The 10,801-nt window shown below is 43.4% G+C and overlaps 1 protein-coding gene across 1 annotated transcript; it reads right to left on the bottom strand.

Moving 5' to 3' along the window:
• Nucleotides 1–2,434: 2,434 nt before the first annotated feature.
• Nucleotides 2,435–3,535, bottom strand: LOC143017950 (uncharacterized). Its single transcript, XM_076172987.1, has one exon. The coding sequence runs from the start codon at nucleotides 3,533–3,535 to the stop codon at nucleotides 2,435–2,437; it is 1,101 nt and encodes a 366-aa protein (XP_076029102.1).
• Nucleotides 3,536–10,801: the final 7,266 nt, after the last annotated feature.

The following is a 10,801-nucleotide window of genomic DNA, read 5'->3' as shown; positions in this document are numbered from 1 at the left end:
AAGCAGTTCTTGCCTATTTCTTTCATCAATCTAAATTTGTCCAATTAAAATCCATTACTGCGAGTCATGCCCTATTGTCTTTATATGATGACCTTATTTGCGACACCCTTGTTAAAGCCTTTGATCCACTTGAAGACCTCTATTAGATCACCCCGTATTCTCCGTCTTTCAAGAGAGTGTAGCACATTGATAACTAAGATTTCTTAATATGTGTTTTGATTTCAATATTATACCAACTATACATCTGCGCTGGTGGTATGATGGGAAGCACCCTGGTCTCGCATTTGCTTAGTAATGAGTTCGAATCCCGCAGTTCTTTCCAATTCCCAGCAATGACTGCTTGTCTTCTGCCCTCCAAGTGTCCCCAAAGCGCATAATAGGGCAAAGGTGACGGCTTCGGCCGCAGCTACTCAGCGCCTCCTGTAGTAGGCTCCTCACCAGTTATATTTGATCGAGAAGGGTCAATGGACAGTAGACGGGAGACAGGGATGACCCTTGATCCACAAGGCGCTAAGATAAATGGGGGATGGATGACAATGGGCTGGATGGCGGATGGGTGGATTCCTTGGGTGGCTACCTCCCATATAAAAGGCAACAAATTGGTATATAAATAGATACTGTTGGACGCCCTCGGAAGACACCTGAAGACACCTTCCAGGTCATGGGGCGATCGTGTAGTCTCTTACTTCAGACATATCGTGTCCGCCGTCTCCTTCATGCACGAGAACCAGTTTGTCCACCTGGACCTGAAGACCAATAACCTCCTCCTTGATGCCGAAGAGAAAGTCGTCAAAGTCATCGACTTCGGCCTCTCAGCAAGGATGTCGGTGGTCTATCAGAGAGCTATGAAAGGATTCCGGGGTACTCCATGATACATGGCCCCCGAGGTGGTGAACAAAGCCCAGGACCTTTATGCAGGAGGTAAGGTCGATGTCTGGGCCTTGGGATGTGTCCTTTACGAGGTGTGTGAGGGCTGCCTTCCGTACTACGAGCCCTGGATGGAATATTTCCTGAGATGCTGCGTGCTCGCAGAACCTGCCCTCAACCTCCTTATGTCAGGAGTCTTCAGGGAGTCCCAAGAACGGGGTCTCCTGAGCGTCCTGCAATGTATGTTTCACCCGAAACCCGAGAGCAGGGTAACTATTTGGCAGGTATGAAAATTCAGCCTTCCACGTAATAAGAAATGAAAAGAAAAAGGAAAAATTGTTCAATATGTGATGTAGTCTGTGAATAGTCCAACATTGAATGTGTACTCTAGTCAGGAGAAAAAAAATTATTCTTCAAAAAAAAAAGAAAAAAAAAAAATCCCCTCATCTGAATACAATTGATTTGGTAAAATCATCTGATGCAAGTGGATTTAAAGCAGCTATTCTTAAAGTTGTGCCTTTAAACCCCAAGGGGTTATCTAAACTGGTTCTTGGGGTTATCCAAAAACGTATGCTGGAAAATATCAAATAGATAATTCATTCCAAATCATATTTAATGCATTTATTGATTGAAATTTAAAATTAAATTACTCCCTAGAATTTAGGTGTTTGTTTATAGCCGTCCTTTATTTTTCTCTCTTTTTTTTTTTTTTTTTTTTTTTTTTTATAGTGAAAATTAAAAGTTAAACATTTGGAGCAGTAGGCTCACATGGGATTTTTTAAGGAACGTAATAGTAATACACACACAAAAATCAATAAATAGATGAATAAATAAATAGATAAATAAATAGATAGATAGATAAATAAATAAATAGATAAATAGATAAATGAACAAACAAACAAAGGAAACCATAATGAAGGAAAATGGTACTACCTAGTCTGGGAGGCCTTTAGAATTGTTAAAGTCGTCCTATAGTGTTTGCAATGAAAGAGAAACCACGCCCTTCTCTCTAATCAGGTCTGGGTATGTCCTCCACCTGCTCAGTTACTGATGGGTTTCCCTCTAACCCAGTGGATCTTAAAGTTGTTCAGCCCCGATACTCCAAAGCTCAACTCTAAGTCAACCCGATACCACTTCGCCCATATTAGTCTTACTGCTCCCAACGATTAAACTTTTAATTTACCGCAAAAAAGAGAAAAAATAAAAGACGACTATGAACAAACACCTGAATTCTAGGGAGTAATATATTTTAATTTTCAAAAATAAATGCATAAAATATTATTTGAAACGTTTTTTTTTTTAATATATTTTCCAGCATACCTTTTTTGGATAACCCCAAGAACCAGTTTCGATAACCTCTTGGGGTTTAAAAGCACAACTTTAAGAATACCTGCCCCCACCCCACTTGCATCAAATGATTTGACCAAAATAATTTTATTCAGCTGAGGGGATTTTTTTTTCTAAGAATATTTTCTTATATTTTATTTTCCCCTGACTCGAGGACATAGTCATTATTGGACTATTCATAGACGACATCACAAACTAAGCAAATTTTTCATTATTCCTCTCATTTCCTATCATCTGGGAGTCTGTATTGGCGTACCTGCCAAATAGTTACCCTGCTCTCGGGTTTGGGATCGAGCATGCACTGCAGGACGCTGAGGAGAGCCCGTTCTTGAGACTCCCTGAAGACTCCTGATATCAGGAGGTTGAAGCCAGGTCCTCCGAGCGCGCATGACCTGAGGAAATGTTCCATCTGGTATTTGAGGAGTAGGTCGTTCATCCAGGGCTCGTAGTACGGTAGGCAGCCCTCGCACAGCTCGTAAAGGACACATCCCAAGGCCCAGACATCGACCTTACCTCCTGCATAAGGATGCTGGGCCTTGTCCACCACCTCGGGGGCCATATACCATGGAGTACCCCGGAATCCTTTAATCTCTCTCTTATAGACCCCCGACGTCCTTGCTGAGAGGCCGAAGTCGATGACTTTGACGACTTTCTGTTCGGCATCGAGGACGAGGTTATCGGTCTTGAGGTCGAGATGGACAAAGTTCTTTTCGTGCATGAAGCAGACGGCGGACACGATCTGTTTGAAGTAAGAGACTACACGATCGCCCCATGAAGGTGTCATCAGGTGTCTTGAAAGGGCGTCGAAGAGTGTCCCACCTGAGCAGTACTCCGTGACGATAATGTCACACACCCCGTCCGTGGCGATGTCGACCAGACGGACGATGTTTGGGTGTACGAGGGTCGTTAGGGCTTCGATCTCGTTCGTAGTTACTGTGGCGGAGTCCTCCCTCCTTATGGGGATCTTGGCTACGCTCGTTCGCCCAGTGGTGGTGCTCCTGACCAGCACCGTCTTGGCGAAACCTCCCTGTCCGAGGAGGGACTCGACGGCGTAGTTGCTGCTGAAGGAAGACCTCGTTCTTTCACCTCCTGATGGTGGACTGGCTTCCTGGTGAAGAGTTCCTTGAAGGTCTTTGGTGTTCTTGACGTTGCCAGTCTTCTCTGAAGGAGGAACTTTGTTTTCTTTCCTGCAACTTTTTCCCTCTTGATCCTCCTCGGTGACTCCTCTTGTGAAGCAGGTAAAGAGCGTCTTGATTCCTAGGAAAAGTCGGAGCGCTTTAAGGCGCAGACGCTCGCGATTGACACGTTGAGGTCGACGCATAGTCCAACTTCGTCCAATTCGGCGAAGGAGGGAGAGGTAGCCCGGTTGCAGGACTCGGGAGGCCAGATTTGACCAAATATGAACGAGCGTTTCCCAGTGCCCAGTAAAACAAACAAACACACACACACACACACACACACACACACACACACACACACACACACACACACACACACACACACACACACACACACACACACACACACACAAACAGCGGTCCGAGTTCGAATCCCTCCCAGGGCTGAAATAATTTCAGTATCGCTGCGCTGCGAGACGTTACTCCAACTTTCGTTGGCGGGGAGTTGGGTGTGTGTGTGCGTGTGTAAGGTCACAGCGTTACCCATAGATCGGTCCTACATGAACTCTGAGCTCTCTTATGGGAGGATAGTAGCTGTCGATCAAGTGTCTAATACGTGACCCAAGAACATGGTGAATCTCTCTCTCTCTCTCTCTCTTCTCTCTCTCTCTCTCTCTCTCTCTCTCTCTCTCTCTCTCTCTCTCTCTCTCTCTCTCTCTCTCTCTCTCTCTCTCTCTCTCTTTCTCTCTATCTCACACACACACACACACACACACACACACACACACATACACACGTACACGCACACACGCGCGCGCACGTTAGTCACATTTAAACTTACATTTTGTTTTTCAGCTACTGGAATGTTAATTTACAAAGGATTGCAAAGGAGGAGCATGCCCACAGGAGACCTTGAGGTCCATAACTAGGTAGGATGCGAAAAAATTATAATAATGACAAATAGATAAATATATCAATAAAATCATAATAATGTAAACAATAGTAAATAAAATATATAAAATGCATAGGTATAGTTAGATAATTAGGTCGGATACGAAAAAATCATAATAATGACAAATAGATAAATATATCAATAAAATTATAATAATATAAACAATAATAGAATATATAAAATGCATAGGTATAGTTAAATAATAAATGAAGAGGTAAATAGTAAATAATAAATTGACAGATAATTATAAATGAAAATCAAGTAAATAATAATAGACAGATAATAAAAGACGAATAAACAAAATAAGATAAATGGTACGCATTACAGCATCTTGCTTAGGTGTTTAGTTAAACGAATCTTAAAGCTTCCAAGTGAACTACATTGCACTGCCTCTGCAGGAAGTTTATTCCATTCATTAACTACACGATTGGCAAATTTGTTTCTACCCACTTCCAAATTAAATCTCTTTCCTGACAGTTTAAGACCATTACGAAATGGGAAACTACAGCCACAATCCATAGTTTCTATCATACCCGGGCTCTCTATAAGTAAGGAACATATACCCCTTTGGGCAGGAATTGTGAGAATTCTGAATCCAAAAGTAGTTTGTAAACGTGGACGACTGAGAACGCGATGGTTCCTCACAAAATGTGCTTGCGCTTTAACATGGACTTGACAGTCGCACAGATTTATTGATGAAGTTGAATCATCATTACTAAATGTAAGAATATTTCTACTTTTGGATGTTGTGACGTCAGTAAGGTTTGCTGTAACAGGCGGCGGGTACTAGTTTAAACTTTCAATTCTGCAGTGTCCGTTACAACCTATATAAATAGAGCAGCTATTTTTGTTAAGCAGATGTACTAATCCATTGACCGAACGGGTTAGAATGTCGCTACTTGTGGCGGAGATCGAGGGGACGGCAGTTCGAACCTTTGCCGCCAGCGAGTTGGACCAAGGGTATAGCTCATTAAACTCCACGATACAAAGTCCTCCGTAAGGGGCACCATCGTAGTCTCCTGATAAGGAAGTTCGTGACTTTGACTCGAATCAATCAATCATCCAGACCGTGAGTTTAGGATTGTTTCCATGATGAAACAAGAAGAAGAAGAAGAAGAAGAAGAAATATCAGCAAAGAAACGTGTAAAACAGAAGAGAAACTAGCAACACCAAAAGGAATAATAATACAAGTTAAATTGGGAAATGGACCAAGAGGCGGAGGAGGAAAAGGAAAGAAGAGGAAAAGGAGGAAGAGTAGGAAGAGGAAGAAGAGGAGGAGCTGGTAATTACACGAAAGCTGCGATCGACTGCATCAGCTTTTGTCGTAATGGAGGATGACATCCATATTTGCAAGAAGCTAAGGAAGCTAGAGTAACGAGGGAAGAGTAAAAGGAGGAGATGTAGGAGGAGGAGGAAGAGTGAAAGGAAGAAGTAGAGAAAGAGGTAAAGGAAGAGGAAGATAAAGAAGAGAATGAGGTAGAGGAAGAAGAGGAGGAGGAGGAGGAAACGAGAGAAGAGGAAGAAGGGAAAAGTGTAGAGGGGGGAGGGAAAGAAAGAAGTACAAGAAGAAGAAGATAAAGAAGAAGAAAAACAGGTGGAGGAAAAAGAGGAAAAAGAGGAGAAGGAAGATGAGGAAGAAGGAAAAATAAGTAGAGTGAGAGGAAATAAAGAAGAAGTAGAGAAAGTAGAGGAAGAGGGAGGTAAAGAAAAAAAAGATATGGAGGAAGAAGAGGAGGCGGGAAAGGAAGATGAGGAAGAAGGGAAAGATGAGGAGGAAGATGAGGAAGAAGGGAAAGGTATCGTTCTTCTTTGTCTTTGTCTTCTGCTTCTTTTTTCTTCATCCTCCTCTTCTTCCCTCAATGAAAAAGTCAAAAGATGGATGCAGAGTAAGACATCTGATCGTCACTCGTTTTTCGAGTTTTTTGAAGACTCTGGCACGGAGAGTTCTTGACTCTGAGGTACACGAGAACATAAGAATGAAGGAGACTGCAAGAGACCATAAGGCCTACACTAGGCAGTTCCATGACCATTTCCATCTGTCATCCCCCTCCATAAAGTTGTCTAGCCCTTTATTAAAACAACCGATAGTTTTAGCGCTGACGACACGGTTACTAAGTCTATTCCATTCGCTGACTACTCTATTGGTAAAGCAGTTCTTGCCTATTTCTTTCATCAATCTAAATTTGTCCAATTAAAATCCATTACTGCGAGTCATGCCCTATTGTCTTTATATGATGACCTTATTTGCGACACCCTTGTTAAAGCCTTTGATCCACTTGGAGACCTCTATTAGATCACCCCGTATTCTCCGTCTTTCAAGAAAGTGTAGCACATTGTTAACTAAGATTTCTTAAGATGTGTTTTGATTTCAACATTATACCAACTATACATCTGCTCTGTTGGTATGATCAGAAGCATCCCGGTCTCGCATTTGCTTAGTAATAAGTTCGAATCCCGCACTTCTCTCCAATTGCCAGCAATGTCTGTTTGTCTTCTGCCCTCCAAAAGTCCCCAAAGCGCATAATAGGGTAAAGGTGACGGCTTCGGCCGCAGCTACTGAGCGCCTCCTGTCGTAGTCTCCTCACCAGTTATATTTGATCGAGAAGGGTCAGTGGGCAGTAGACGGGAGACAGGGATGAGCCTTCATCCACAAGGCGTTAAGATAAATGGGGGATGGATGACAATGGGCTGGATGGCTGATGGGTGGATTCCTTGGGTGGCTACCTCCCATATAAAAGGCAACAAATTGGTATATAAATAGATACTGTTGGACGCCCTCGGAAGACACCTGAAGACACCTTCCAAGTCATGGGGTGATCGTGTAGTTTCTTACTTCAGACAGATCGTGTCCGCCGTCTCCATCATGCACGAGAACCAGTTTGTCCACCTGGACCTGAAGACCGATAACCTCGTCCTTGATGCCGAAGAGAAAGTCGTCAAAGTCATCGACTTCGGCCTCTCAGCAAGGATGTTGGTGGTCTATCAGAGAGCTGTGAAAGGATTCCGGGGTACTCCATGGTACATGGCCCCCGAGGTGGTGAACAAGGCCCAGGACCTTTATGCAGGAGGTAAGGTCGATGTCTGGGCCTTGGGATGTGTCCTTTACGAGGTGTGTGAGGGCTGCCTTCCGTACTACGAGCCCTGGATGGAATATTTCCTGAGATGCTGCGCGCTCGCAGAACCTGCCCTCAACCTCCTATGTCAGGAGTCTTCAGGGAGTTCCAAGAACGGGGTCTCCTGAGCGTCCTGCAATGTATGCTTCACCCGAAACCCGAGAGCAGGGTAACTATTTGGCAGATATGAAAATTCAGCCTTCCACGTAATAAGAAATGAAAAGAAAAAGAAAAAGTTTGCTAAGTATGTGATGTAGTCTGTGAATAGTCCAACATTGAATGTGTACTCTAGTCAGGAGAAAAAAAATTATTCTTAAAAAAAAAAAAAAAAAAAACCCTCGGCTAATTAAAATTGATTTGGTAAAATCATCTGATGCAAGTGGATTTAAAACAGCTATTCCTAAAGTTGTGACTTTAAACCCCAAGGGGTTATCGAAACTGGTTCTTGGGGGTATCGAAAAACATATGCTGGAAAATACCAAATAAATAATTCATTACAAATCATATTTAATGCATTTATTTATTAAAAACTATAATTAGATTACTCCCTAGAATTCAGGTGATTGTTTATAGCCGTCCTTTATTTTTCTCTCTTTTTTTTTTTACAGTAAATTAAAAGTTAAACATTGGGAGCTATAGGCTCACATGGGATTTTTTAAGGATCGTAATAGTAAGACACACACAAAAATAAATAAATAGATAAATAAATAGATAAATAGATACATAAATAGATCAATAGATAAATGAATAAACAAACAAACAAACAGAGGAAACCATAATAAAGGAAAATGGTAATACCCAGTCTGGGAGGCCTTTAGAATTGTTAAAGTCACCCTATAGTGTTTGCAGTGAAAGAGAAACCACGCCCTCCTCTCTAATCAGGTCTGGGTATGTCCTCAACCTGCTCAGTTACGGATGGGTTTCCCTCTAACCCAGTGGATCTTAAAGTTGTTCAGCCCCGATACTCCAAAGCTCAACTCTAAGTCAACTCCATACCACTTCGCTCATATTAGTCCTACTGCTCCCAACGATTAAACTTTTAATTTACCGTAAAAAAGGAGAGAAAAATAAAGGACGAATATGAACAAACATCTGAATTCTAGGGAGTAATATATTTTAATTTTCAAAAATAAATGCATAAAATATAATTTGAAAAGATTTTTTTTTATATATTTTCCAGCATACCTTTTATGGATAAACCCCAAGAACCAGTTTCGATAACCTCTTGGGGTTTAAAAGCACAACTTTAAGAATACCTGCCCCCACCCCACTTGCATCAAATGATTTGACCAAAATAATTTTATTCAGCTGAGGGGATTTTTTGTTTTGTTTTTAAGAATATTTTATTTTATTCTATTTTCCCCTAACTCGCGCACATAGTCATTGTTGGACTATTCATAGACATCACAAACTGAGCAAATTTTTCATTATTCCTCTCATTTCGTATCATCTGGGAGTGTAAATTGGCGTACCTGCCAAATAGTTACCCTGCTCTTGGGTTTGGGATCGAGCATGCACTGCAGGACGCTGAGGAGAGCCCGTTCTTGAGACTCCCTGAAGACTCCTGACATCAGGAGGTTGAAGCCAGGTCCTCCGAGCGCGCATGACCTGAGGAAATGTTCCATCTGGTATTTGAGGAGTAGGTCGTTCATCCAGGGCTCGTAGTACGGTAGGCAGCCCTCACACAGCTCGTAAAGGACACATCCCAAGGCCCAGACATCGACCTTACCTCCTGCATAAGGATGCTGGGCCTTGTCCACCACCTCGGGGGCCATATACCATGGAGTACCCCGGAATCCTTTAATCTCTCTCTTATAGACCCCCGACGTCCTTGCTGAGAGGCCGAAGTCGATGACTTTGACGACTTTCTGTTCTGGATCGAGGACGAGGTTATCGGTCTTGAGGTCGAGATGGACAAAGTTCTTTTCGTGCATGAAGCAGACAGCGGACACGATCTGTTTGAAGTAAGAGACTACACGATCGCCCCATGAAGCTGTCATCAGGTCTCTTGAAAGGGCGTCGAAGAGTGTCCCACCTGAGCAGTACTCCGTGACGATAATGTCACACACCCCGTCCGTGGCGATGTCGACCAGACGGACGATGTTTGGGTGTACGAGGGTCGTTAGGGCTTCGATCTCGTTCGTAGTTACTGTGGCGCAGTCCTCCCTCCTTATGGGGATCTTGGCTACGGTCGTTCGCCCTGTGGTGGTGCTCCTGACCAGCACCGTCTTGGCGAAACCTCCCTGTCCGAGGAGGGACTCGACGGCATAGTTGCTGCTGAAGGAAGACCTCGTTCTTTCACCTCCTGATGGTGGACTGGCTTCCTGGTGAAGAGTTCCTTGAAGGTCTTTGGTGTTCTTGACGTTGCCAGTCTTCTCTGAAGGAGGAACTTTGTTTTCTTTGCTGCAACTTTTTCCCTCTTGATCCTCCTGGGTGATTCCTCTTGTGAAGCAGGTAAAGAGCGTCTTGATTCCTAGGAAAAGTCGGAGCGCTTTAAGGCGCAGACGCTCGCGATTGACACGTTGAGGTCGACGCATGGTGACAGCTTCGTCTAATTCGGCGAAGGAGGGAGTGCTAGCCCGGTTGGAGGACTCGACGGGGCCAGATTTGACGAAATATGCACTCATGCACACACGCACACATATGTACACACGCACGCGCACATACACACATACACACACACACACACACACACACACACACGCGCGCGCATAAACACAGGTACACACACACACACACACACATACACACACATACACATCGATAGCGCAGTGGTAGTGTTCGCAACTGAAAACTCAGCTATCCGAGTTCGAATCCCTCCCAGGGCTTAAATAATTTCAGTATCGCTGCGCTGCAAGCCGTTACTCCAAGTTTTGGGCGGGAGTTTTGTGTGTGTGCGTGTGTGCGTGCGTGTGCGTGTGTGTTTGGTGATAGCATTACCCATAGATCGGTCCTACATGAACTCTGAGCTCTTTTATAGGAGGGTAGTAGCTGTTGATCACGAGTACTATACGTGACCCAAGACCATGTTGAATCTCTCTCTTTCTCTCTCTCTCTCTCTCTCTCTCTCTCTCTCTCTCTCTCTCTCTCTCTCTCTCTCTCTCTCTCTCTCTCTCTCTCTCTCTCTCTCAAACACACACACACACACGCACGTACACGCACACGCACACACGCGCGCGCACGCGCGCACGTTAGTCACATTTAAACTTACATTTTGTTTTTCAGCTACTGGAATGTCAATTTACAAAGGATTGCAAAGGAAGAGCATGCCCACAGGAGACCTTGAGGTCCATAACTAGGTCGGATGCGAAAAAATTATAATAATGACAAATAGATAAATATATCAATAAAATCATAATAATGTAAACAATAGTAAATAAAATATATAAAATGCATAGGTATAG

This window comes from Oratosquilla oratoria, chromosome 33 (assembly GCF_046742065.1).
Source record: "Oratosquilla oratoria isolate Oo_2021 chromosome 33, ASM4674206v1, whole genome shotgun sequence".
NCBI lineage: Eukaryota > Metazoa > Arthropoda > Malacostraca > Stomatopoda > Squillidae > Oratosquilla > Oratosquilla oratoria.
Note: the sequence above shows the minus strand (reverse complement) of the source record. Positions and strands in the feature narration are given on the sequence as shown.